Source organism: Paroedura picta, chromosome 1 (assembly GCF_049243985.1).
Source record: "Paroedura picta isolate Pp20150507F chromosome 1, Ppicta_v3.0, whole genome shotgun sequence".
NCBI lineage: Eukaryota > Metazoa > Chordata > Lepidosauria > Squamata > Gekkonidae > Paroedura > Paroedura picta.
The window spans coordinates 201959593-201987261 of NC_135369.1; the positions used below are offsets into that span (position 1 = coordinate 201959593).

Genomic DNA, 27669 nt, shown 5'->3' on the forward strand with positions numbered 1-27669 from the left:
TATTCGATAGCAGCTTTTTATTGGTTATAAAACCTAAGCCCATATACAAAATTAGGAACACATTTAGATGCCTCTTTTGAAAGAATGATTTTAAATCTATTAACTGATAAGTCTTTAAAAAAAAATAATAAACACAATGCAATTTTAAAACACTGTTTTGAAAACTTAAAAAGTGCAGCAAATAGACTTTTGGCTTGGATCCAGAGATCCCACTGCGTGCGTGGAAGGCCTTCTGCTTGCGTGGGAGAGGGGTGGCTTTGCTACCACACCAATGCCTCGGTCTGTAACTCCTGGAGCTGGACTCTCGGGGGCTCCCCTGGGCCAGACTGCAGGGTGTTGCACGGAGAAGGTAACTGGCAGCACCAGCTACAAGCGGAAGGCCCTTCCACTCATGCAGCATGGGCTTCCGCATCCAAACATTTGCTTCCTTTATTAGCTATGAAATGGTTGAATCCCAATCGAGAACCGATCAGGATTGAGAAAAATGTTAACTTCAGTCAATTTTCCTATGTTTGTCTCTATGCACTTAATTGGAGGGGGGGGGGGAATGGATCACCACGGTAGTGGAAAATCAAACTGGTTTTGAATGTAGTATTATAGGACACAGACCATAGGCTATTTAAAAGGGAGGGAACAGGGAAAGAGATTTGCTCATGTTAACAGCTGCCTGTCTTCCCTTAAAAGTCCAAAAACTGTGACCATAGTTAGCTTTGATTTGATAATGTCTATTTTTTTTTTTTAGCTAACACAACAAAATGTCAGGATCTTCGACCATGTGTGAACAAGGACACAAGTTACCAAAATTTTAACTTAAACATTTGGGTAAAGAAAAGGCACAATGAATTTCAACTCAGTTTTTATGTGCACAAGAGTTGAAAAGTCTGAGCCACCTTAAAGAGAAATTGATTTTTTTTTAATTTATAAAACCTATAAATAGAGGCCAAACCACTATTATTAAAACAGATCATCTAGCAAGTAAAAATCTTGCAGTTTAAGACACACACTTGTATCCTTTAGAGATACAAGACAACTCACTCTTTAAAGTGGCTCCACCTGGCAGATAAGATATTTAAAATGAATGAACACCTGCAAATGTCTTGTTCCTCAGTGGAAAAAACAGCTGATCAACAAAGCTTTGATGGCATCTGTCCTTATCTTCATCACAGTAAATACAACCCACATCCAATAATTACATTAGTTTTACATTTTTTTGTTTTTTGTTTTGAATCCTTTCACACCAAGGCATTGGGAAAGTTACATCCAGTGAACAGCGACGACAAAGCCAGTTTGTGTGACAGCAAACAAGAGTTTAAATTTCACTTTTTACCCACAGCAATCCCAAAATCCATCTAAAAACACAGCCAGGTTGGACAGTTTCCCCCATTAACTACCGATCTCCTAAGTTACCAACTCATGTCAGTTCATCTGTCCTGAGCTGCACATATTATTAATGCTTATATGCTGAACCACATAGCAGCTCCCACAAAGCCTCACACAACTAGTATGTATCTTTTTAACTATGTGAAATAGGTTTATGACTAGAATTTCCTCTAATTTCTTCCAATACTCCAAAGAATGAAGCTTTTATGATGCTTCTTTAAAAAAAAAAAGAAGAAGAGTTGCTAGTTTGTTGCCAACCACATCATCAAAAGCACTGGTAAGTAAAAAATAGTTTTAAGACTAAATTACAGTAAACATGAAAAGCTCCACAGTTTTAAACCCAAAATATAAATCAACATTGTTCAATTTATAAATTTAAACCAAAAAAATAATAATATACTGACTACCAAAAGATGAAAGCAAGATTCTCCTTAACCAATGCTTGTTTGGGACAGCTTGCGTTTCTTTAATCTGGGACCCTTGCTTTCAGCTTTAAACAGAAGTTCAAGTCTGTAACAGGTTTGTAGCTCAGGTAAATTACCATGCACAGCACTTCATTACTTCAAAAAACAGCAGGAACACACAGGCTGAAGAGTGGTCAAGTACATCGTGCTGTTCTCCCCCAAAAAAAGAAAACAGAAAAAAAAATTAGGTGCAATGCCCATGTTTTGCTAGTCCAAATCTAAAAGTTCGTTCTTCAATTTCCAAGCTTCTGAGGCAGTAATAAAACACAATTACCGGTCAAGGTGTCTGTTTTTAAACCTGTAATCAATTATCAAGTTGTTTGAGAAGTTTTTTTTTTTTTTAATTTCAGTTTTCACCAATGAAAATAATTTGAACTTGCATTTTCTTTTCTTTTTATTCCTCCACATGAAATATATGAAAATATGCTTGTCGAACAACAATGGTGGAGGCTTCAAACAAAATAAAAAATAAATCGGGCCTCCCAAAAAGTCTTCCAAAAATGTAAGCGTATCCTACTTAAAGGAGTCCTGATCCACAGCACGGCGCTCCTGTCGAAAGAAAGTTTCTCTCTGTGGGAAGGCAACGTTCCACCACTAAAAGGGATACTCAGCACAAAACTGCAGGTGTGTGTGTGGGGGGGTCTCCAGCATGTGGCACTGGGTGGGTGGGGAGACAAAAAAAAAAGGAAGAAAAAGAAAAGGTAACAGGGGCCATTAAAAAATTCTAAAACAGTTTATGAGATCATGCATATGCTTTTACAGTCCATGTGACAGTGACTTGGCAACTGCGAAAGTGACCAATATATGACTTGCTTTAGAAGCATCAGACAGGAAGGGATAGGCTCGGAACCTTTTTTTTCTCCTTTTCTTTTAAATGGTAGCCATCTGGTGGTAACATCTTATTGGTGTGGGACAGACAGACTGCGGTTGTGTTGAGCTTAAAAATTAAATTCTTTCGTTTGAAGATTGGCCGTCGGGTCAAAATTGTAAGTGCCTCCTTGCGTTGCTTCTGGAATGAGGCTGGGGTCTTCGTCGATCTGCAAAGGCCAAACCAAAAAAAAAAAAGCATTTAAAAAAGACGCAGAGAGAGACCTAAGGTTTCTACCCACCTTGAGCCCCCTGAGGGTCTCACGCATATGCATTTCTTAATATGCAAAAATAAAGTCCTGTGACAACCTTCAGGCCTGGTCTGGACAATACCATCAACTCTCAGAAACTGTTTCTTCACATTCTGTCTCAACTCTGTGACTTTATGTCACTGGACAGATGCTTTTAGCACAGAGTCATTTCTTGAGCCCATAGGTCTCCAATCTTTCTGAGCCTGTGGCCATGGCTTCAGGGTGGTAGGTGCCACCACAAAATAACCTTTCAGGAAGGTATTAACACTCACAAAATAGCTACCCTGGGTGACATACACACTCAGAGGAAGCCCAAACATTGGAAACGAGGAGTTTTTAAAAAAATACATTTAAAGAGAGAATAAAACCAAAACAAAGAGAGAATAAAACCAACACTATGGTAGCAGTTGCTGCTGAAACATTATTTTAATCTGCACAGCCAATCAGATCTCCAGTGGCCAACTGGTAGCCCCACTTGGCACTGTCTGCTTTTTCAAAACACTGGGTGAGCCTCAGGAAAGGTTACAGTAAGCTTCATTATGCTCTCAGGCAGCCTGGGCTGTCTAGCAGATTTCCTCTGGGCATGGAGTCACTCCTCCTTCCCTCCTCCATAACCCCTCCATAACCCCTGCCCTCACCATGGATGCTTCTAAGCCTTCACGGAAAACTCTGCACTACTCCTTCCCGGTATTTCTAATAGCCACAGGTGTACTTACATCGTCACCAGAGAAATACTGATCTATTATTTCGAATGCTAGTTTATAAATGTCTTCATTCTCGTGTTGCTGCAGTGCTTCGATTTTCTCTAACCCTGGTTAAGAGGTAAACACAAAGGCAAAAAAAAAACATTAGTTGCTCTTAAAATCACTTAATGCTTGAAGGTGCTCACTTCAGCTATATCACTGTTTCAAGTCCTATGAAGAATACAAAGATAAAAAAAATACAAGGAGCTTTGCTTATGCTTGGCTACGTCCATGGGACAGAAGGGCCTCAGGTATACCACAAATTCAACAGTACATTAAAGCAGAGTTCTGTAAAGGCTGTCAACGAGATCATTGGCATTTCGTTCCCCTCGACCTCGCAGTGAGTTTGATACCTTTAACAATCTGAAACACCTGGCCAGGGTGACTACAGGGGGCACTGGTTTGGGCTGGTTCTGAATGCAAAGAGTGGGGTTGAACTGGAGCTTAATTTCAAAAGTAAAATTAAATACGGATTGGAACAAAAGCTGAACAAGAATAGGCACTCCGTCTACTCAGGAAGGGCTGTACTTTTCCTGAAATACTCTGGGATATGTTCTGGGGATGCTCTTGGACTCTGCACACATGGGGGAGAGCAGGAACACATGATGCTGTGTTATTCCAAATCGGATCATTGGTCCATCAAGTTCAATACTGACTAGGTTTCTTGTAAGCAGATGATATCAAATGTCCTTCTAGGAATCTCTGCCCTTAGATTCAAATGTTATTGTATCTCGTATTCCAAGTTCTGACTGCCTGACAAGTGGGGAGGGTTTGATGGAATTCAGAATTTGCCTTCGGTCCCAGTAAGAAAGTATAAATAAATTAGAACCTCCCTATTTGATTGTGCAAGTTGAATACTGGAATATTTCTTTTTGCATGACTTTCAGCTTCAGGCTGAATTTTCCCAGTAAAAATTCTTGCATCACCAGCATCTTAACGGTAGGGGTGTAAACGAGTTATACTGTATGCATAAATGGTGATTAAAACATGTAAAAGAAAAATGAATGGATGGGCATCTCAAAGCCATTCACAGCGGACAGCAGCCAGAAATCTTACCTCCACATTCTTCAATGATTTCTGCTATTGTGCTTGCTTCGTCGCCAGCCATTATTAGGATGTTTTTCAGCCCATCCAAAACCACTTGCACTACTTGTGAGTCTTTGACTGATAGCAAGTTACAGAAAGGTGGGATTACGCTCTGCTGTACGAGGTATTCAACCTAGACAACAGTTGAAAGCGTTTAGAATGAGGCAAGCATAAATGAAAGGCACTTCAAATGAACTTGGGTCAACAGTGACAAAGTCACAGAGCGGGACACACGTACCTGATCTTTCCTTCCACTTATTGTCAAGTTGCTAATTGCCCAGGCAGCTTCCTTTTGTGTGCCAAAGTCTCCCTGGAGGATTTAACAGACGATTTATGAGCAAGATAAGGTCTGTATGTTTCTAAGGACCTTGGGCTAACTTAAACAAAGTAAGTGGCTAGTCTGAAAAGCCAACTGACCTTAGCCAGCTGATGAATGATCATCGGTATAAGTCCAGCATCTATTACAGCTTGAACTTGCTGCTGATTACCTGCCGTGATATTGGAGAGGAACCAAACCGCTTCCTGTAATCAAAAACAAAACTTCAAGTTCAGGCTAGAGCCAGGTGTTATTTAACATGGAGTGTTAAATAATGAGGTTTCAGAAACAAATCTCTTTGCTCTGGGCTCTGGCCCTTACCGGGGGTCAATGGACATCTCATACAAGGAAACTGAAGCTGAAGAGGGGTCAGTGCCCAAGATCATGCCAAGTTCCAGGAGCAGTAATCTGGATGCTCACTTTGACACAAGGCAAAATGAGTGCAGAAGCAGTGAGAGTAACAGCCCACTCCCATCCCTACCGTATGTGTGTGTGTGGGGGGGGGAGGTAATGTCCAACCTGGAGTAATAGTCTTAATCTGGGGAAAAAGCAAGCAAGAAGCATCTGTGCAACACTAGGCTGAATTACTTGTCGATTTGTATCCTGACTTTTAGGCTTAGCGAGTTCTTCAAAGCAGTTGACAAAAAAGTCAGAGAAATTCGCCTTGTGAGACCATCAGGAACGACATGACCTCCAGTTAGTGAGGGACCAAAACAAACACCATTCCTCAGAACTACCTCAGTTGTATTCCTTGTGCAGTAAGGAGATATACACTATGGTATTTTTAAAACTTAACTGAGAAAGCCTTTGTGTTTTATACACTGAAGACGACCCAAAGGCCAACCTCTAAAGAACAGATTAAAAAACCTGAAAGTGATGCTGGGCACTTAGAACAGAGGTGGGCAAACAGTGGCCCTCCAGATGTCCATGGACTACAATTCCCATGAGCCCCTGCCAGCATCCATGGTCATCTTGAAGGCCACAGTTTGCCCACCCCTGACTTAGAATATAGGAAATTACTTAGGGCATTTTTGTAGGCCACTTCTTCAGAACCCAGTTAAAGACAGAAACAAGACACTGGACACAAGCAACACAAAAACTGTCATCCAAAAGATGTTGATATACTCTAATTAAAAGCCTGGGTATAAAGGTGTGTTTTGGCCTGGTGCCTATAAGAACATAAAATAGGCACTGGATTAGTCTCAGGGGGGAGAGCGTTCCAGAGGCAAGGTCCCACCACAGAAAATGCCGTGTCTAGTTGGCATCCACATGCCTCTAAAGGCAGATGAGGGCATAGACAGCGGGGACTGGAGAGGCTGGTGGGCCAAAAAGTATAGGCCAGGCTTTCTCAGCCAGGGTTTCATGAAACCCTGGGCTTCCCTCAAAGCCCTGGAAGGATTTCCTGAATGGGTGGGAGTTAATTCATTTTTTATAGATTTTCAAAATATGTTAAACTTTTATTGGGTGATAGTGGTAAGGCAGCAGACATGCAAACGCTGGCAGGGGTTCATGGGAATTGTACTCCATGAACATCTGGAGGACCACAGGTTGACTACCCCTGGTCTACAGAACTCAGGACAGAAAGACATTAAAACCATTACAGACACCCAAGCCGTTACCTTGTTGATCTTCTCTTTTGGATGCGTCAAAAGGTTTGGGAAGTGCGACAGGACATCACAGTTGAGAACAACTTGCGTCTGCTCGTCGGTACCCGTGACGATGTTGCCGACTGCTCTCAGTGCTGCCGTCTAGGGTGGAAGAAATACAAGGAACATTTTTAAAGGCCATTTGTGGATCCCTGCCAGTATGGGGTGATATGCCCATCCATTCATTTTTCTTTTAGATGTTTTAATCATAATTTATGCATACAACATACCTCATTCAGAAAGCACCGAGCTTACATGCTTTCCTCAAATGCACGCTGAATTTTGAACTAGACCAATGTAGCTAGGCTGTGCTCACCTAAGTTCGCCCGTCTTTTTCTTTTTTGGAAAAAGACAGGGGACAACTGAGCCTTGAGAAAGTGTTCACGCTCAGCTGCCCCGACTACTCAGCCTCTATTCTGTTCGTGTAATACTCTAGCCTTCTGGCTTAGGGACCAGCCCACCTGTCTTTCCAAATTCAAGTAATTTGGCAGCTATTGTCTAGTTCTTGTTCCAGAGAATATCTGCAGGATAAAGGAGGCAGATTAGTCGACAGCTTCTAATCTGGCAAGCTAGGTTTGATTCCCCGCTCCTTCAGATGGAGCCAGCTGGGTGACCTTGGGCAGTCACAGCCCTGATAGTGGTGTTCTGACTCAGCAGTCCTGTCAGAGCTCTTTCAGCCGCACCTATCACACAGGGTGTCTGTTGTGGGGAGAGGAAGGGAAAGCAATTATATGCCACGCTGAGACTCCTTCAGGGAGTGAAAAGCAGTGAATAAAAACCAACTCTTCTTATTCTATAAACGTTTTGCCTTGGAAATCATACACCCTAAACCACCTGTGACTTCACGGCAAAAAGACCAGCGCCACTGCAGTTGGCTTATGGCGACCCTGTGGGGTTTTCAGGGCAAGATATGTTCAGAGGTGGGTTGCCATCACCTGCTCTGTGTCACCCTGGACTCTTCCCTAGTGGTCTCCCATCCAGGTATTAATGTGGGCCAGCCTGTTGCAGCTTCTGAGATCTGACAAGACTCATTCAGCCTGGGCCATCTTGTGAGGGCAGGCCACCTGGCTACAGCAGGATTCTAGCCCTCAAGGACAATGTTCAAGTGGCTGTGGAAATGTGTAGTCCTGACACAAAGGGAATGCCCAGGAAGAAGAGATCCTCTCAAGCACTACCAGCTTTGCAACTGAGAATCCAAACATTTTGCCCCCATCAGGATGACTCTTGCATATTTTTATTTCTATTTATTCTTTATTCCACTTATATTCTGCCTTCTTCCCCCATGGGGACCCAAAAGCGGGATACATCATTCTCTCTCTCTCTTCCATTTATCCTCATCACAAATGCACGAGGCAGCAGGGAAAGCTGTGCATGTCTGGCCCAAGGTCACCCAGCAAGCTCCCCAGGCAGAGTGGGAAATCTGAACCTGGGTCTTCTAGGTCTGAGTCCACCACGGACCACTACAAAACAGTGCTTCCCAGCCTGCATCTTCAGGAATTCTACCCCTCAAAGCTGAGCCCCCTATGATGGTATAGTGCAGCGGTTCTCAACCTTCTCACTGCCGCGACCCTGGCGGCAGCGGCAGCCCACGATGTGCGCCATTGGAGGCGGCCAGTGCCATAGGTCCGCCGCCTCCGCCAGTACCACCCGCCACCACCGCCTGCCTCCGCCGCCCGTCAGCTGCCGCCATCTCCACCCATGGCAGCCAGCAACCTGATGACCCCAAGGAAGGGGCCAAGCAACCCCAAATGGGGTCAGGACCCCAAGGTTGAGAACCACTGGTATAGTGGTTAAGGACGGTGGAGAACTGTCTCTTATTTCCCACTCCTCTTCCACAGGAAGCCACCGGGATGACCATGGGTCAGTCACAGCTCGAGCCTCAAGTCTCTCTACAGGTAGCAAAATTTTGCGCCTATGTGAAACAAACCCAGAAGGAAACAAAACACCTCTATTTTTGCTAGAAAATCGTTGACAAGAACCAATTTTACTTTCTACACCCCAACGTATTCTAAAATCTTTTTTTTTTACTATGTCTAATTTTTATATCGTGGTCTGTGACCGTACAAACCTCTAGGGGTGCATAGGTTTGAAGTCTGCTTCAATCAGAAAACAGATCATATAAAGTTGTGAGGGCCCAGGATGTAGAGAATGTAAGGCAGGAGAACACCAAGAAAAACTCCTAAATAATGCTTTGTCTTTTGATGAGTAAATTGCTTCTCAATGGCAAGGTTTTTGGTGTTCTGTCTCTCTCTTGCTTCGTGTCTTCCTGCCTTACTTCCTCCCTCCCTTCTAACCATCCCTTCAAGCACCCCTTCCCCTCCTTTCTCCCTCCCATTCCTCCTTCCCTCTTCTACCTTCCTCCCCATCACTAGCGCCCGCTGTATTTTGGTTACAGCAGGCTTAATTTCTAGTATCCAATATTTTCAAGATGTTTTGTTTACATGTAAATAATGTTGGCTGCAATTACCGCACTAACAATTAATTAACATGTGCTGAATTGTAATGCATTCTTAAATAGTTCAGTGTTTTTGAGTGCTGTGGAATATCCAAACAAATCCAGTTTGGAAGTAGGCAGATTTGCACAAGAGTCCATCAATGGCTATTAGCCTTGGGGACTCATTTATTTGATTTCTATACCACCTTCCCAGTGGACCCGCTCAGGGCAGTGTACAACATGCAAATATACAATAAAATAGGATTTAAACTAAAATTAAATTGTGCAACAGTATCAGCATTGAGCAGGGGAACCTCCATGTTCAGAGGCACTAAGCCTCTGAATCCCAGAGCCAAGAGGCAGCATCAGGGGAAGGCCTCAGTCTCTATGCCCTGTTGTTGGCTCTCCAGGGGAACTCGTTGACCATGTATATGACAGGATGCTGGACTAACCACAGCTACTGGTCTGATCTAGAGGAGTCTTCTTAATATGTGTCATCTATACAGTGACATGACACAGGTTCTGGTTAACCACTAGGGTCCTGGCTATGTGCATGAACAAAAGCTTTTTGTTGTTGTTAGGTGCAAAGTCATGTTCGACCTATCGTGACCCCATGGACAATGATCCTCCAGGCCTTCCTGTCCTCTACCATTCCCCGGAGTCCATTTAAGCTCGCACATACTGCTACAGTGACTCCATCCATCCACCTCATCTGTTGTCCCCTTCTTCAGCAAAGGCTTCCACAGGCTGAAAGAAGGATTACAAAATGGAACATATACAATAACAAACTGATTGGGCTTGGACAATACACCAGTGGTGTACTGTAACACCCAACCAAAAGAAATCTTACCTGAACTTTAACCTCCTGATGGCTCAGAAGAGGAACTAAAAAAGGTACAACGCCTGAATCTATTACCATCTGTATTTGTTCGTTGCCGCCATCTGTTAGGTAGGACAAAGCCCAAACAGTGTCCACAAGAATCTACCGGGGAGAGAGATTTTCACCAGTCAGCATAGGACTACCACAAACATTCAAGACAGATTAAAGTGTCCTTGACAATTTGAAAATTCTCGGATTTTCCCTGCTCCAGATAAATCCCACTCTGCATACTCTTCACAGAATGCTCCAGAATTCAATCTCAAAGCAGTCTAGAAATCAGTGTTGGTTGATTCACAACCAAACAGATTTGTTTCCAGCCATTGTGGGGTAGTGGCTAGTGTGGTGGACTAGGATTAATGATTTTAAAGCAATCGTTTCTGATGTGCAAAAAGCTTAAATAAATAAAAGTGCTTATTAAAGATTATTGGCAGTAGCCAGCTTCTGTTTCTTGTAATTCTCCAGTGGAAACTCACACGAAAGCCAACTTTTGATATTACTTGCATGAATTTTTTTGGTATCAATTCTGGACATTTTGAATAGAAACAGCTCAAATATTAAAAGAAACAGATCAGAGTTTCAGCATTTACTTACATTTATATCTGTATGATATATGAGAACACACAAGGCTGGCAAAATCTGATGGAAGGAAAAAAATTGTTACAGTAAATTTATTACTGTTAAAGAAAGCAGGACAACTCTGTAAGAGGGCAACAAAACTAAGGCAGACTGACTAAAACTGTAGCAAGTAAATAATTTTAACTACTAATTAACCTATATTGGACACATTTAGTTATTTAGAAGAGACAACAATTTTATCTTACATAAGAAGGCGATATCAAGAACATAAACTAATTTGTAATTTCTCCATAATTCAGAATGGCCACTTTTAATCAACAAATTTGCAAAACAGCCAAAAACATCACAAGACCCCTAACAACTCAACTGATATTCTTGATTTGTTATTTTGTTCACCTTTTGTGGTGCAAACAACTCGGAGATTATGGCTACAGAGCAGCGGAGACAAGAAATAAATAAAAAAGACTCCCCCAGTCGAGAGGATTCCTTTCCTAAGCCCACCGGCAAGAGGAACTGGCAATGCTGGGAGCTGGTTGCAATGGCAGGGAACATCCTGCTCAACTACTGGATTTAAATGCAGCTGCTGCACATGCCTTGGGGCCATGCTGGACACAACATGGGCACAGTCCCCTGAAAGCTTCAAATAACTTTATACTCATAGCAGCTGACAGCTTATTTTGAAGAAGTGAAATGGAGCTAAAGGCAGTGGCAAATTTATTTGGGGCAACAGTAGCAATGAAAATCCTTGAGTTTCTGCTCAGCCATTTTCCCCCAATCAAGATTACCCCCCCCACTGTGTCCCGCTGATGAAAAGAACGAATCTTATCCATCTCCCCCAGCAAGTGAAAACATACAGGAGGGGGAAAGGGCCAGCAGGGGAACTGCTGCTTCTCCAAATACATCTGCAAATCCCTGTATTTCAAGGTTCATTTTTCTGAAAAACACCCTCTGTGTATCCTACTGATTCCAAACGCATTCTCTTACATGGTGGACTTCTTGTGCTTTTAGTTTCTCACTGATGTTAGTGGGCTTTTGCCTCCTCCTAGAACTCTTATGGGCCTATCCACATTGACAATTTGGCTCAAGACCAGCTGCCGGCTAGCATCATTTGCTATTTTAACTTTGCAATTAGGTAAGATAAACAAATCCCTCAAAAACCACTAGGTCTAGCAAGCCAGTCACCAGAACCCAGCAAAGAAGGGTGCATCACAGAAGCACACAGCACGCATGCCACCATGGTGGGAAACGACCTGCAGTGAGGCTGAGGTGCAATTCTCTATTTACCTCCTGAACGGTCTCCATAGGCGGCGGGGGGTCCTTATTCCTGCAGAGATTTACAATGACCCATGTGACGTTCCGGAGGAAGGTGATGGGAATGGAAGGGTTGATGAAGGAGAGAAGAGGTTTGACAACTCCCAGTGATATGACATAATCTCTACACTGGGGACCATCACCTACAGAAATGAAAATTTTTTAAAGAAGATTACATTCACAATGGAGAAACTCTGAAATGTATGCAATGACTTATGTTGGGATACTGATGTGCTATGTTTCCCCATTATGAACAGTACAAAAACGTTACTGTTCAGAGAAAATCTGAGCAACACAATTTGTCCCACTTTTATGGAAAGCAAGAGGAGTGACGTTACCAAAACAAAGATGTTTCATTATTTAAACTCTAGTGCACCAAGAAGAGAATTTAAGAGGAAACATAGTCTCATGAGGGTGATGCCAATGTTTAACATTAGGTTTTAAAGCCTTCAACGGCTATTTTCTCTCTTTTCTTTCTAGAAACACAATTAATCCTTACCAATAATATTCCCAAGAGCCCACACGGCTTGTTCACAAACATTCTGATGCGGCGAGTGGAGCAGTCTTAAGAAGAGAGGCACAGCATCTGTAAGAGAACCCCGGATGTGACATAAGTGAAATACTGCATCCATACAGAACAGCGCTACATTTTGTTGAGTATCCCTGCAATTGTTGGAAGGGGTTCTGAAATCAAGTGACATGAATTCAAACTGGATTAGAAACACATCTCAAGAGTATACAGATGATGCTTATCCTTGAAAAAGATTTCACTTTTGGAAGGGGGAAAGAGATGCTACTTTTGGAAGAGGAAAAGTCAAAAACTCTAGTTTATGAAAAAAAGGTGCCTAACCATTAAAGTGTCCCCTTACACACGGCTCTATGACAAAGAGAGCTGACTCTGCCAGTGGGCCTTATTGAGGACAGCAGTCATTTCCCAACATTCTCCTAGAGGTGCTTTAGTTTGACACAGAAGTCAGGCAGCTGACAGGTAAGGGAAGCTCCAACCTGGGGCCTAACATTAGGGGAGAGAACAAGAAGGGTGTGGCAACCTCATGCCTATCTCCCTAAGCTGCCTGTTGATTCTCCCAAGTGCTGGAACACAGAATACTCCCAACTAGGTTTGTGCACCAGGGGCCGGATCTGGATCTGGCTTAGGCACCCATTAAAGTCAATGGCGCCATTGACTTTAATGGGAAGTCCAGCATTCCCACCTTTCCCGGGGCCAGGGGAAACATTCAGGGTAGCTTCGGGAGGCTCTTCCCTGACCCCCCCCCCCTTTCACAACGATTGGACCACAGGGTCCAAATGTCCACCTCTCAATTCTACCCAATGGAGAGTCTGTCCCCATTGGATAGAATGGAGCGGCTGGAGGCACCCTCTTTTGGAACCCCTGGACGTGGACCCCGTGGTCCAATCGTTGTGAAATTTAGAGGGGGGTTTAAGGAAGAGCCTCCCAGAGCTACCCTGAAAGTTTGGAAGCTGTAACTGGAAACCCCCCCCCCCAAACTTCAGAGCCCCGATTGATCCCAAGCTTCCAAGTCCACTTCCTTGGGTGAAGGAGGGAAAGAACATTTCGAATAGTATGGCTATAGATTTTCTTTTGATGCATCTGAAGCATGGTCAAGTTGACATCTGTCCCCAGGGATAATGAGGAGACCAGCCCGGCCATGATTAAGACCACAAATACAGATGTGTCAGACATGCCTTTCCCAATGGTAACAGAAAGGATGCAGGGTCTGAAAATCTATTTTGTCACTTCCTCCTTACTTGCACAACTTGCGTAGCAGAGATGAAACAGTGCTTGGAGACCACTTTCACAGTCTCAAATGCCATCCCACCTTTGATTTTGCCTCTGCTCCATCTTGGCCCAACTTAGGTTGACAATGGTTGCCTTTTCTGACCCCCAGAAGAGTCGTGGTCACGCCTCCTTCTTTGTGAAGACTAGTTATTGCTCCCCCTTCTTTCAGAGAACTCAATTCTATGCCCCATTCTACCCTTACAAAATAACATGCGAACACTCTCTGCGTCATTCAATTGGAGCAAGCCACGTACTTCTTCCAAAACAAGCACGCAATGCATGAGGAACTCCAAAGGAGTTCTCCTCTTGTTCCAAGTCAGCACAAATCTTTCCCCAGGAAATAAGCATCCATCCGCCAAGTTAAAGGACACAGAGCACTTACTGGATTGTACAACTGCTTGAGTCTGTGCAGAAGTGCCTGATGCTATGTTAGTCAGGGCCCATGCAGCTTCAAACTGTAAGGAAGGACTGTTTAAGAAACAAAAAAAGACAAAACAGCATTTGCACTGTTGCATTGTTTACATCGTTTCTATTCTTACAACTATCAGTTACTAGTATTATTGTTACGGTTATTCATATGTTATGGATTGCTTTATGTATTGTTCTTGCGTTCCATGTAAGCCACCCTGAGCCTCCGGGAAAGACAGTATATAAATATATATATATAATAAATAAATCTGTAAACCGCTCGGGGAGCGGTATAAATAATTCGCTAAGGCTAAGGGGGGTGGGCCAAATCCGGGATAGAAAACAGGGGACTGACAATTGGAGGGGTCAGTCGGAGTCTGGTATAGAAAACAGGGGACTAACAATCTGAGGGGCCAATCGGAAGGTGTGAAGCTCCTTCCGATTGGCCCATCAACCGACTGCATCCACTGCAGGGGGAGGCTCCCCTGCGGGCTTCGGAGCAGGCCCGCTGCGTGCTCCGAGGCCCGCAGGGAAACCGTGAAGTCAGTGGGGGGGGGGGGATGGGGGCGAGGCTTCCCTGTGTGCCTTGGAGCAGGCCCGCCATGTCGCCGACGCGGCACCCCTGCTCTGAGGCCCACAGGGAAGCCACGGAGTCAGCGGGGAGGGGGCGGCTGTGGGGAGGCTTCCCTGCGGGCCTCGGAGCAGGCCCACCATGTCGGGGATGCGGCGGCCCTGCTCTGAGGCCCCCAGGGCAGCTGGGGTTTCGCCTAGTAAATAAATAAAATAATAGTTGCATTGCATTCTGTAACTAATGGCAACAGAAAGGGTGCAAATGCTGAAATCTTTCGAAAGCATTCACTGCTATACTCTGTAATCCTACCACTGCGTAGGTTGTAGAACAGTCTTTACAAAGTGTACACCAACACTAAATATTGCATCATAAAGAACTCTAAGAAATATGAATTACTCCACAGATTTCTATCAGGGCCTTTCTAATGCAAGGGTTGGAGCTTTTTTCCAAAATAGCTATGAAGACAGCATTTCTACTGTTAAAAGTTCACGGCAGCTGCCTCTTAAACCTAGATTTCCCAAAGAATAACACAAGATATTCAGCTTTAGGACTCCCAGAAGTAAATATTTAGCTACAACAAGGAAAAGAAAAATAACCTCAATAATATAAGGTAGCAACCAACCTTAGTAATACAATGGGGGAAACTCAGAGGTTGTATATTTCAGTGAGCAATCAAAACAGTTCCCAAATGCATCCAAAATACCATATTTATAGCAAGATGGTCCTGTGACCAGTGGCAAGAGTATAGTTCAGATATCGACTCAATACAGAGTCTCAACAGCAACTGGAAACAATGACTGGTTGTTTTAAGGACCAAGAAATATCTTTGCAAATGAGGAAAGCTACATAAAACGCGTAACTATCACCTGAGTAAACAAGGACAGGAATTTTATCACAATACATAGCATGTTTTTTTTAAATACAAATTACTGCAACCATCCAGCTCCTAACACATTTTCCAAGAACACTGTTAGGTTATAAATGGAGTACTGAGAAGAGAGAAACTATGAACTTACTTATCATCCCTTTCTAAGCATTTCACCAAGATGGGTAAAATCCCAGATTTTATTAAGTCATCAATGGGAGGATTTCTGTCACTTGATAACAGCTTTCTGTAAAATTAAAACACAAGAAGTTAATGAAAAGGACAGCAACAGCCCTTCAGCCTTTCAAATGAAGCCCAAGTAAACACTCACCTAGCAGCTTGGACAGCACTGAGTTGAATGACGGGGTTATCGCTGGTAGCATTCTGCAGCGTTAACACAGATTTCAGAAATTTAGAAGTCAAGAATTCAGAAAATTAATTTGAAGGAAAATAACAGACTTGTTCAGCAACTCACCTGCAATATAGCTTCTAGGGTTACGTTTTGCTTAAATCAAAGAGAGAGGTGGTTTAGTTACAAGTCTCATTACAAAGCCCATATTCTTTACAAAGTAAGGGACAAAAAAAACATTTTAAAGTGATACAGTTTCTTAATTAATTTTCCCCACATACTTTTTCTGCAATATCCACTACTTATTAAGCTAAAGATTTCATAGAACAAGAGTCTCTGACTTCTATGTTTTGTTTGCATTTAGAAGAAGAAGAAGAAGAGTTGGTTCTTATATGCCGCTTTTCCCTACCCGAAGGAGGCTCAAAGCGGCTTACAGTTGCCTTCTCATTCCTCTCCCCACAACAGACACCCTGTGGGGTGGGTGAGGCTGAGAGAGCCCCGATATCACTGCTCGGTCAGAAGAGTTTTATTAGTGCCATGGCGAGCCCAAGGTCACCCAGCTGGCTGCATGTGGGGGAGTGCAGAATCGGACCTGGCATGCCAGATTAGAAGTCCGCACTCCTAACCACTACACCAAACCGGCTCTCTAAAAAAAAAAGCACTTACTGCTTTGAAATCGGCATCAACATCTGAATCTTCTAAACTTTCTTCTTGTGGCACATTTCTTTTCTTCAACAAATGCTCGTCTCTTTTGCTCTGAAAATAAGCCATCAACAGAGCGCTCTTAATATTTTCCAATGCTAATTAATTCTTAAAAATAGAATTGAAAAAAAAATTGCATGAACAAACTTTATTCACATAAAGAATCTTGCAGTTTCTTTTAGCTGGAAGGCACATTTACCTTGCCACCCCTTGGATTACAATTAATGTACAAAGAGCAAAAGAAATTCTACTGCGTTCATTATGAACACCTTTCTTTCTGTTAAATGGTCTACTGAACAAGTTCCAGGTAAGCAAACCAATTTCCTGCTGGACAAATACGAGATCACTTGTGGAGGGCTAAGACCATGATTCTAGCTACCACGTGACACTTCCAACAGCCTTAATTTTTCTTTAAGTCATTGCTATTTAAATGTGGAGCCTATAATAAAATTTACCATCAAAATGAGGCAGCATTTGCTTCAACTGGCATCTGCTTTTACAATTATCAAGTCAGAAGATATTTTCCAAAATTCATATTTTCATGAACTTTGGTAAAGAGAAAAAGAAATTTTCCATATGCAATTTATCTTAGATGTGCCACTATTTACCAAGTACATTAATGCTCTAAAGGTCTCCTGCTCTACAGAGGACACATGAAACTGGCTGACATTACTCAGGTCATTCGGGTCCACTCTGCCCAGCAGGGCTTCAACAAGGCCTTAGGTAGAAAAAGGGTTATCTACTCCTTGATCCTTTTAACTGGAGATGCCAGGGATTTCACTTGGGACATTCTGCAAGCAAAGCGGATGCTCTGCTACTGACCCCACAGCCATAAACATTTTCAAACCCACTTGAATGCCAATAATCAATATTACTACTAAAAGCCCATGTGGCATAATTCAGAAAGCTGGTCATGAGAAAGAATAAAAACATACAACATGAACGTAGTGTGAATTTTTAGGCTACAGCAGGAATTCCCAACTAGGGGTCCATGGAAACTCCTGAGGGAGTCTGCAGTATTTCTCCTCCTGCCTTATAGTCACTTCCATTGCTCTCCATCCCCCTCCTTAGCACAAGTGAGATCTCTCGTGGTTTCTGTACCAGGAAGGAGGTGGAGCATGCATGCCTACTCCCATCTTAAACTGCCTCCTGTGTCTCCCTGCCCCATCCATCCTCCTAGAGCCTGCCTGTTAGCATGGGGAATGACATGGCAATTCCAGGGGGTGTGGCAGGGAGGCGTGGCCTGCTGACATTACTTCCAGGCTCCTCAAAGCCTGAAAAATTATTTCAGGGGCACCCTCATGGTCCAAGGGTTGAAAAGGGTTGTCCTAGAGTGACAGTCTGCCTCACTCATGGAGCCTGCTGTACAGTGAGAACAACAGCAAAAAAAAAAGCATGGGTTCTGGCAGGTGCCAGGGAGGCTGTAGTTGGCGTACAGGAACAGTTCTTTAGATATGGGGGTCCTAGGCACACTGAACAACACAAAACAACACACTGAACTCAGAAAATCTAGCTACGTTAAAACTCGTGAGAGTTGTTCTCATAAGTGAGCCCCAAACCACAGTTAGGCAACTGCATCCCGAACCAGTGGGGAGTTTTCACAATGTCTTCATGGGCAGCCCAATGTAGAGCTTATTACAGCAGTCCAGCAATGAGGTTACAAAAACATTGATTACCATGGCTGAGTGGGCCAAATCTAATAAAAGGAGAGAACTGGCAGGCCAAATATAGCTAACAGAGGCATTCCAGGTCACCACATCAACCTGCTTTCCAAACAGCAAGCATGGGTTTGTGCCATGTGCCTTAGGACTTATGGTAATCTTATAAATTAACATCCTCCAAAACATCCTATCATTAATAGCCTTGTTCAGGTCTTGCACCTGAACTGAGATCTGTGGTGTCCCTTATGGAGTCAATCCATCTCATGTTGGGTCTTCCCCTTTTCCTAGAATTGTTGTATTGTCCAATGACTCTTGTCTTCTCGTGATCACCACCAAATTCTTAACCTGCCAGGCAAATGCAGGTTGTTCAACAAGAAAGGTTTGAAGGCATGCATCAATGAGAAGTGTCTTAAAATCTGCTCATTATTTCCCGTTTGTGGTAGCTCTGACCTAGATAGCTCAGCCATGCCTGATCTCGGATAGCTAAGCAAGGCTAACCTCGGCTAGCATTTGGATGGGCTATTATGCACGGCCGCTGAAACGGCGACATGGAGAACGCGGAGGAGGAAGAAACGAAGCAAACTGCTTACGCACGGGACAGAACGCAACGGCAGCAAAACCCAGAGTATCCGATTATGCATGCGGCTACTCTGGAGCCGCTTCTGGTTGCGCCCTGGTCCCGGGAAGCTCCAGTTTCTTCCACATCTCGCAAACGTGGCTTTTTCAGCAGCATACGTTGACTGCGCACGGTTGCCGCCTGCAGTGTGCATAATTGGTGATTTTAGCCACCACCATTCCACCCCAAATGCAGACCTTCCACTCTGTGCATAATGGGCCGATGGGAGACTTCCAAAGATTTGGATAAAGTTCCTCCAAGGAATACTATGGGTCATGACATGGAGGCAGGCAATGACAAACCACCCCCAGACAATCCTCAGATCTCCTAGCTATGTTACATACATGCCATTCAATAAATTGCCTGTGGCATTCTTCCCTCCATTAGGCTAACTCGTCCAGCTTGCCCCCCCCTCACCGGCACAGCAGTTTAGAGGAACAAATAACGGCCTCTGGCACTGAATGCACATGAATTAATAACTCCAATTAAAAAAGACCACTCTAGAGCATCATATTTAGTAAACATAACAACACGCAATCTTAGAATGGCCCTAACATCTTTGCGGTTTGAAATGATGCCATCAGCCATGCTCTTTGGACGATATCTCTAAATACCAAGAGGCCAACGCTTGTGTATATGTGGAAATTCATCTGTGGAGGACCTGCCCCACTATTTTTTGGCTTGTCCCCTGTACTCCGAACCCAGGGGCAAATTCCTTGCCAAGTTACTACCAAACTCACACCCCACTTCTGATTTTGATAAAGTCACCTGTTATCAGATGTCGACCCCTATATTTCATATAGGGTGGCACTTTTTGCTCTGTCCGCCAGGAAGATCCGAGCGAAGGCCTTGGCGCCGGGCCGCAGCTCCCTCTTCCCGCCCCCCCCCCCGAAGCGAGAAGCTCGCCAGGCCGCAAGCAAATCAGCCGCCGAAGCGGCCGATTAGCTCACAGCCCGGCAAGCTTCTTGTTTCGGGGGGGGGGGGAGAGAAGCTTGCCGAGCCGCAAGCTAATCGGCAGCTTTGGTGCCCGATTTGCTGGCGGCCCGGAGGGGCCGGGAGAGGGAGCCGCAGCCGCTGGCATGGCGGCAGCGCAAATGCGCACGCGCGGACTGCCGCGCACGCGCATTTGCGCCCCTGCCGGCCGCAAACGCGCGTGCGCGGCAGTCCGCGCGTGCGCGTTCGCGATGGGGCTGTCGCGCGTGCGCGGGGCCCCGGGCCGCCCTCTCCCGCCACTCCAGAGCAGCGGTCCGCAGCAACCGGAAGGTTGCGGACCACTGCATTAGAGAAGTGTCACCTTGCTCAATACAATAGAGTTTAGGTGGAATCTCTAAAAAAAAAAAATCAATATACTGCCCTGTGAAGGGCAGTGGATGCAACTATGTGCTTGGCACAATGGACTCCATGCTCTGCTTCCCCACTAGAACCATGGCTTAAATTCCCTCATGAACCTGAACTCTGTAGGTGGAAATCCCCACAAGCAACTTTAAATACGAGCAGATGAAAAGAGGCATATTCACCTTACGAAGTTCAATGGTCACTTCATTTCTGTGTCTTCGCATAGTCTGTAAAACAGGGGAGGGAAAGGGTTAGAGGTTTCACCATAACAAATTAAAGATGAGTTCAGACTAGAACAGCACTTCCGTTTTAAACTTGCTGAAGAGTACTTAAGGACTCACAATGGGCCAGTGTTAGAGAGTCACATCCCACCTGTCACAAGGCCGATTTTCTCCAAAACAGACTGAGGGGAGGGCTGCCTGTGTTCCCCCTCCCCTAAACCACTTCATTCAAACTATTGTGCCCCTGGAGGAAGTCAAGGTCTCCTGCAGGGAACTTGTAGGAACAGAAAAGATGCAACAGACAAGGCCACTAAGGGGGTGTTGTTGTTTTTTTTTAAATTTAGGGGATTTTCCCCCTACAAACTAGACAGTTCCCAAGTTTGTACAGACAATTACTTTCTGTACCTGGACCCATTTTGGATTTTTTTAAATAATCACTTGTATTCTGGTGCCAAGTTAAGAATTATGAAACATTTTCTTGCAATTCGCCTCATCCACACATATTAAATAACATATTAAATAGTTTGTACACACTTGTGGTGTATGGCAACAAATGCGCAGACTTAGTAAAATGCACAAGATTCACAACAAAGCCCATGGTTGAGAAATCTGAATTTGGAGCCCAGCGTATGAGGGGGTAAAATCTAAAGAAATATGGCCTACGTTCACAAACATGGCAGATTAAGGAAAGTAGACCTTTTTTTGGGGGGGGGAGGGGGGGAGACATCACCTGTTTGTGAATGAGAAAGCCCCTGCATGTTAAAAAAAAACTACACACCAATGGCAAAGCATTTTAAACCTTGTGTCTGACACAGTAGCTTTCTATATGCGGGGTTTTTAAAAACACACACATACAAGCATGGGGACATTTCTTCCTGCAATTCTCCACCTGTAATATAACATGTCAGGGTTACCACCACATTAGCTGAGAGTGTGAACCAGGGGTAATCAAACTGCGGCCCTCCAGATGTCCATGGACTACAATTCCCAGGAGCCCCTGCCAGCGAATGCTGGCAGGGGCTTCTGGGAATTGTAGTCCATGGACATCTGGAGGGCCGCAGTTTGACTACCCCTGGTATGAACCAATGAGATGTTAAAGGGAAGCAGCTACAGATGAAGTTCTGAACTGATGAAGCAGTGAAGTACCAAAAAGGATCTCTTCAAGAGCAAAAGCGGAGGCAAGAGTCTAATTAAGAAGTTTCTAGCCAGGAACAAAAAAGGAAGTCTTAACTTCATACAGAAGATGATGTGTCAGCCAGTCAAGTTTACTCAGTCATTAGACCCATGTAATACTACACATGTAAGGACTAAGATCAGTAAAACTGTATAACAAACAGGAAAGGATTAGTAAAATTAAAATATCATGAATTAGTACAGAATTGTTACACATATTAAGAACAAATATCAAAAATATTATTTTTATGAGTGCAATATGGCAAAAAATAAGATGTTATCTGCAAAAACAGATCCAATTGTTCCAATTGATATTTACCTACACTTTGCTATCCTCCAGACCCTCTTGCTAGTCTTATTCTAGTAGAAATATAAAGAAATTTTGCTACCATATAAGAAGTGGTTGGAACTCTATCCCTTAACAAAAATCTAACTAAGGTGTTACTATTATATGAAGTTAAAGATGTATAGTGTGACAGCAAAGGGAGAATTAAACTATCCCGGATTCTGCTATAAAATGTGCAAGATTGCACACGACTACCCAGGGGAGGAAAAAAAGATATGAGGTCAGGATGAAAAATTAAGAAAAAATGGGCAGTGATGGTAGAAAAAGGAAATTTAATCTTAGTAAAGGTAAAGGTATCCTCTGTGCAAGCACCGGGTCATGTCTGACCCTTGAGGTGACGCCCTCTAGCGTTTTCATGGCAGACTCAATACGGGGTGGTTTGCCAGTGCCTTCCCCAGTCATTACCGTTTACCCCCCAGCAAGCAAGCTGGGTACTCATTTTACCGACCTCGGAAGGATGGAAGGCTGAGTCAACCTTGAGCCGGCTGCTGGGATCGAACTCCCAGCCTCATGGGCAGAGCTTCAGATAGCATGTCGCTGCCTTACCACTCTGCGCCACAAGAGGCTCTAATTTAATTTTAGGATTTTTTTTTTTAAAGCAAATGGGCTGGGGGAAAAACCTAAAAGGCAACTATCACAGTGCTATTCCATAATTCCGCCATGTTTCTTTGGAAAACTGCATACATTTCCAGTCACCTGCTCTTAGTAAGTATCACAGAACTAAAACAAGCACATCAAAAGAACGAAGTTACCCAAGGGCTCAAGCCAACTTCCTTACAAAAAAGTTGGCCACTTTTCAAAAATCCAAGTAAGGATGGAGATGATTCAGATTTAAAGGACTACAAACAGTGTAGAGGGATAAATCTTTTCACCTTTGTTGTCTTACAATACTAGAATTCACCATCACACATTAAAACTGGAAGGACGCTCAGGATGGACATGAATGCAGACACAATTCTGGAATCTAGAGGCAACTGTAACCTGCTTCACCTTCACCTCTTACCACCACTCAAGCTCAGAGCTTGCTCTACTCAAAGTTCTTCTGTGAGTAGAGCAAGACTTGCACTGACAGCTGTACTTGAGGTTGTCTTGTCTGTAGGTTCCAGATCAGCCTCAACTTTCATAAACAAAGAAGAGAGCGCTGTTGCGCACAACCAACTCATGGTGAACCCATCCATGGGGCATTCCAGGCAAGAGATGAGCAGAGGTGATTCGTCATGGCTTGCCTCTGCATAGCAACTCAAATCTTCCTTGGTATTGACTGTGGCTGATCCTGCTTAGCTCCCAAGCTCTGATGAGCCCAGGATACACTAAGGCAGAGATTCCCAACTAGGGGTCTCTGGACCCCCGGGGGCCCACAGGAACTTAAGAGGGGAATCTGCGGCCTTAGCCACAAGCTAGGGAACTGGCCATCCCTGCCTGGAGGGCTCAGGGGGTAGCCTGTGGGTGTAAAAATCAAAAGGGAGGAGTAGATAGTGTCATGGTATGGGTGGCGGTTGTGGGCTATCTTTTCAGTTCTTGCCCTTCTTACATGAGGCATAGTAAAGGTGGGGAGAGGGAGTGAAAGGATGGTGAAGGTGACATGTCCCTTCCAGGGTGTGTGACATGGAGACATGGCTAGCTGACATCAATTCCGGGGCTTCTCAAAGCCTGAACATTTATTTCAGTGGCTCTTCCACTGGCAAAAGGTTGAAAAAGGCTGCACTAGGGTATTCAAGCTGACTAACAAACAAAAGCACACTATATTACATGGCTTGTATTTTGGGATTTTCCCCTTCTACATCAATGTAAGCATTAACATAGTTTAAAACTGTTGCTTATATGCGTTCATGATAAAAATGCATAGATCTAACCAGCTGTATTAGATTTGTTTTGTGGTTACAGGATACAGCATGAAAATTCAAAATACATTGCATACAGACAGGGCACAGCAACATTTTAGTTTTCTTTGGTGTGGTTTTCAAGGCAGGTGGCAAACAAGTGATTTACCATTGCCTGCTTCGGCGTAGGAACCCTAGATTTCCTTGGTCGTCCCATACAAATACTAACTCAGGCCAACCCTGCTTAGTGGCTGAAATCTGACAAGATGGAGCTGGCCTTATCCCATGCTATAAAGTAAAGGAGAATAAGGGAGCCCAGCAGTTTGTTTACAGTGTTATTTTGCTAGCTACGACCCTGCTGATTTAACTGCCAGAACAAATTTCAGTTAACACTCTCTCATACACAAGAACAGGAAGATTCATCAAAGTAAAACAAAAAGATAAATCCTTCTCTCCAGCAGAGGTGGGAACCAGAAGCTCCGAAAAACAGAACAAAATCAGCTTGGCAGTATTTAAAGGTAAAGGTAAAGGTATCCCCTGTGCAAGCACCGAGTCATGTCTGACCCTTGGGGTGACGCCCTCCAGCGTTTTCATGGCAGACTCAGTACGGGGTGGTTTGCCAGTGCCTTCCCCAGTCATGACCGTTTACCCCCCAGCAAGCTGGGTACTCATTTTACCGACCTCGGAAGGATAGAAGGCTGAGTCAACCTTGAGCCGGCTGCTGGGATTGAACTCCCAACCTCATGGGCAAAGCTTTCAGGCAGCTGCCTTACCACTCTGCGCCACAAGAGGCTCTTTGGCAGTATTTAGGATTTCTCTAATAAGAGTAATACCTTACTTCAGAGGTAAGTTCTATACCAGCTGATAAGACAGGCAAGAAGAAGACCTATCTGTAAATCTATAGACTCCCTTTGTTTACTTCCCAAGGGTTATCAAAGACATGCAAAAGTCTGCTTGTAAGGGTCACAAGTCCTCAGAACACTAAGTCAGGGGTAGTCAACCTGTGGTCCTCCAGATGTTCATGGACTACAATTCCCATGAGCCCCTGCCAGCAAACGTTGGCAGGGGCTCATAGGAATTGTAGTCCATGAACATCTGGAGGACCACAGGTTGACTACCCTTGCACTAAGTAATACTGCCCCCTGTGGCTTTCTGACTCACTGCCTGACACACCAGAAATAACCCCTGGGTTTGTCACCACAAGGACCACCCTGCGGTTTTGTTCTTCTGTGCTCCATCTTATAAGGATCCCTATTATTGCTAAAAGAAAAAGTGAATTAGTGCTTGTTTTTATGCTTCCCAAAGCAACCACGGCTTGCCTCTTGGACCCAAAAGTACTCAGTGTGAGCGTAAATGCTTTGTCTCCAGAACAGAAACTAATTGCATCACACCCCACCCCTAGGCCATCATTCGAGGACTGCCACAATCTACAGACCGCCGGACTTTCCTGCCATATACTGAAGAATTTTTCTCATTCCCCCTTTTAACTACATTTCTAAGCCTGAAGGCGAATTTAGGAAAACTGAGAAGCTGGCTTGTTACTGTGCAATGCTCTAGGGTGATGTTTTCCTAATAACATTTATTTTAGATTTTACTTGCTTTATAGTATTTAAAATGTGTCTGTAGCCTTACAATTTTTCAATTTCTCCTTCCCGTATAAAAGAAAGGGCCAGTGACTGGAGGTCTCAAGGCCATATCAAGAATCTGGTAGAATACCACTTGGCACACAGCAACTGCCCCCTCAGAGGCAAGTAAAGTAGGCATAGGGACTGGTAACCGTGGCAATACGTCTTGCTGATAAGCTACTCTGCACAAGGGATGTGTGTGTGTCCCTAGCCCGAGACCTTTTGTCTCCTCATCAGTGGTCCTCTTGCCGGCTGGTGAGCACCTTTGAAGGTTTTAAATGAACTATTACTTGTTTTGTGTCTCCTTATTATGAAAGTAGTTTACGATTCAGAGTGAGTATCATCAACTCTGATGGACAGCGATGGCTATAATCTCAAGCGGAGGTCTCACATCATTTCCTATCTGATCCTTTTACATACGAAATATAGGGATCAAACACGAGTCAAGAGGCCTTCCCCAACGTGGGGCTGCCTGCAGATGACGTGCCATTGAGTCAAGAAGCCTTCTCCATTCAATAGGCGGCGTCCCAGTTACATTTTGATGCAGTACTCCAGGGGCAGTCGACCCATGGTCCTCCAGATGTTCATGGACTACAATTCCCACAAGCCCCGGCCAGCAAACGCTGGCAGGGGCTCGTGGGAATTGTAGTCCATGAACATCTGGAGGACCACAGGTTGACTACCCCTGCCTTAGTGCTTTCAAGGCAAGACACTGACAGATGTAGTTTGCTGTCGCCTGCCACTGCATAGCAACCTTAGATTTCCTTAGTGGTCTCCCATCCAAGTGCTAACCAGGGTCTACCTTACTTAAGTTTCTGAGGTCCGGTAGGCCTTGGCCATCCGGATTAGGAGAACGATGCTTCAAAAGGAACCGCCTTCACTAGACACGATCTCCTCAATCACACCAAAAAATGTTTTCCCATCACTGGACCCACAACACGTATCCCTCCCACTACAACAGGTCTTTTCAACCTTCTGACTGTGGAGAAACCCCCGAAATGTGTCCCAGGCTTTAAGGAACCCCGGAAGTGGTGACGCGTCCCTTGAGAGAAGCAAGCGTGGAAGTACGATGTGGGAGCCAGCCAATCAACCCATCTATTAATCAATCAATCACCATTTTTCTATTGTGGAGAGAAAGACCAGGCCTGTAAAGCAACAGGGGACGGGGGTGCCAGTTATGTCTAGCGATGTCAACGGCCGCATAACCCCATGGGAGCTCTCACGTAACCCCGTGGTTCTCCAGAACCCCGGCTGAGAATCCCTGCGCTACAATGGGGGGTTCTGCTCCACCATCCCCAAACCAAGATGTTCTAGAAGGCATCCAGGACATCTGCAGCGCCCCCTGAGAGCAAGAGGTGGCCCGTTTGGCGTACCAACTGCTCATGGAAGCCTAGGAACGCTGCAGGTCCTCCGAATACGGCTGAGCGGAACGGCACCCATACTTACCACCGAGGGAACCATATCAGCTATGGGGGGGGGGGAATTACACGTTAAGGTCAGGTCCCACAAAGTGTGCCCTTCAAAAATAAAGTTGAAGAAAGAGCAGAGCCAGGGAGAGACCCGGCCAACCGGCAGGCCAGCCTGTCAGGCGGGGCACACAGAGGGCCGAAGGCGGCTCCCAGGACCCCCCTCGGGGAGGGAAGGCAGGCAGGCACAAAGGGAGCGGCGCAGCCCCCCCGCCGGTCTCCTCGGGAGCAAGCCCTGCCCGGCCCCCTGGCTGGCTGGGGATCCCCGGGAGGAGGGCAGGCGGCGGCGGCGCCTCTCTCTCTCTGTGTCTGTGTGTGTCCGCGGCGGGAGGGCCAGACGGGAGGCCGCACAAAGAGCTCCGCGGGGAAGGGGCCGGGGCGAGGGGGCGTGTGGGCGTGCCGGGCCCTCCGCCGCGCCGCTTCCCCTCAGGCCGGCCGGCCGGCCGGCCGGGGGAGGGGGAGGGGCAGAGCCAGGCCCCGCGGAGCCCCCGCCGGCTGACACCGACCTCCACGTCGCGGCCCTTGTTCTTGAAGCTCTTCAGGCGGTGGTTCTCCAGGCCGGCGGCGGCGGCGGCGGCAGCTGCGGCAGCGGCGGCGGCGGCGGAGTTGTCGGCCATGGCGGCGGCGGCGGCGGCGGCGTCTCCCGGCTCCGGACTGGGGCGGCGGCGGCGTGCGCGCGAGCGAGAGAGCGCGAGCCGAGGGAGGGGGGGAAGAGGAGGGGGGGAGGCGCGTTCCGTGACGACGGGCCCGCGGTGCGCA

The 27669-nt window shown here is 45.2% G+C and overlaps 1 protein-coding gene across 1 annotated transcript; it reads right to left on the reverse strand.

Annotated features, from left to right (window-relative positions):
- Positions 1-27669, reverse strand: KPNA3 (karyopherin subunit alpha 3). Its single transcript, XM_077316867.1, has 17 exons — positions 27417-27669; positions 20442-20486; positions 16612-16701; positions 16072-16101; positions 15928-15980; positions 15748-15843; positions 14135-14220; positions 12454-12540; positions 11928-12097; positions 10659-10703; positions 10038-10169; positions 6727-6855; positions 5209-5313; positions 5030-5101; positions 4762-4924; positions 3679-3773; positions 1-2881 (listed from the first exon to the last, which is right to left on the reverse strand). Exons 1-17 carry the CDS (start codon positions 27525-27527, stop codon positions 2783-2785), a joined length of 1608 nt encoding a protein of 535 aa, XP_077172982.1. The 5' UTR covers positions 27528-27669; the 3' UTR covers positions 1-2782.

What these genes read in the sequence shown, in the direction of transcription:
- KPNA3 (XM_077316867.1), bottom strand. Translation starts at nt 27,527, where the DNA reads ATGGCCGACAACTCCGCCGCCGCCGCCGCTGCCGCAGCTGCCGCCGCC. An exon ending in ACAAGGGCCGCGACGTGGAG is followed by an intron (nt 20,487 to 27,416) that starts GTCGGTGTCAGC and finishes CCTGTTTTACAG; the next exon opens with ACTATGCGAAGACACAGAAA. An exon ending in TCATTCATCAGCTGGCTAAG is followed by an intron (nt 5,102 to 5,208) that starts GTCAGTTGGCTT and finishes TAAATCCTCCAG; the next exon opens with GGAGACTTTGGCACACAAAA.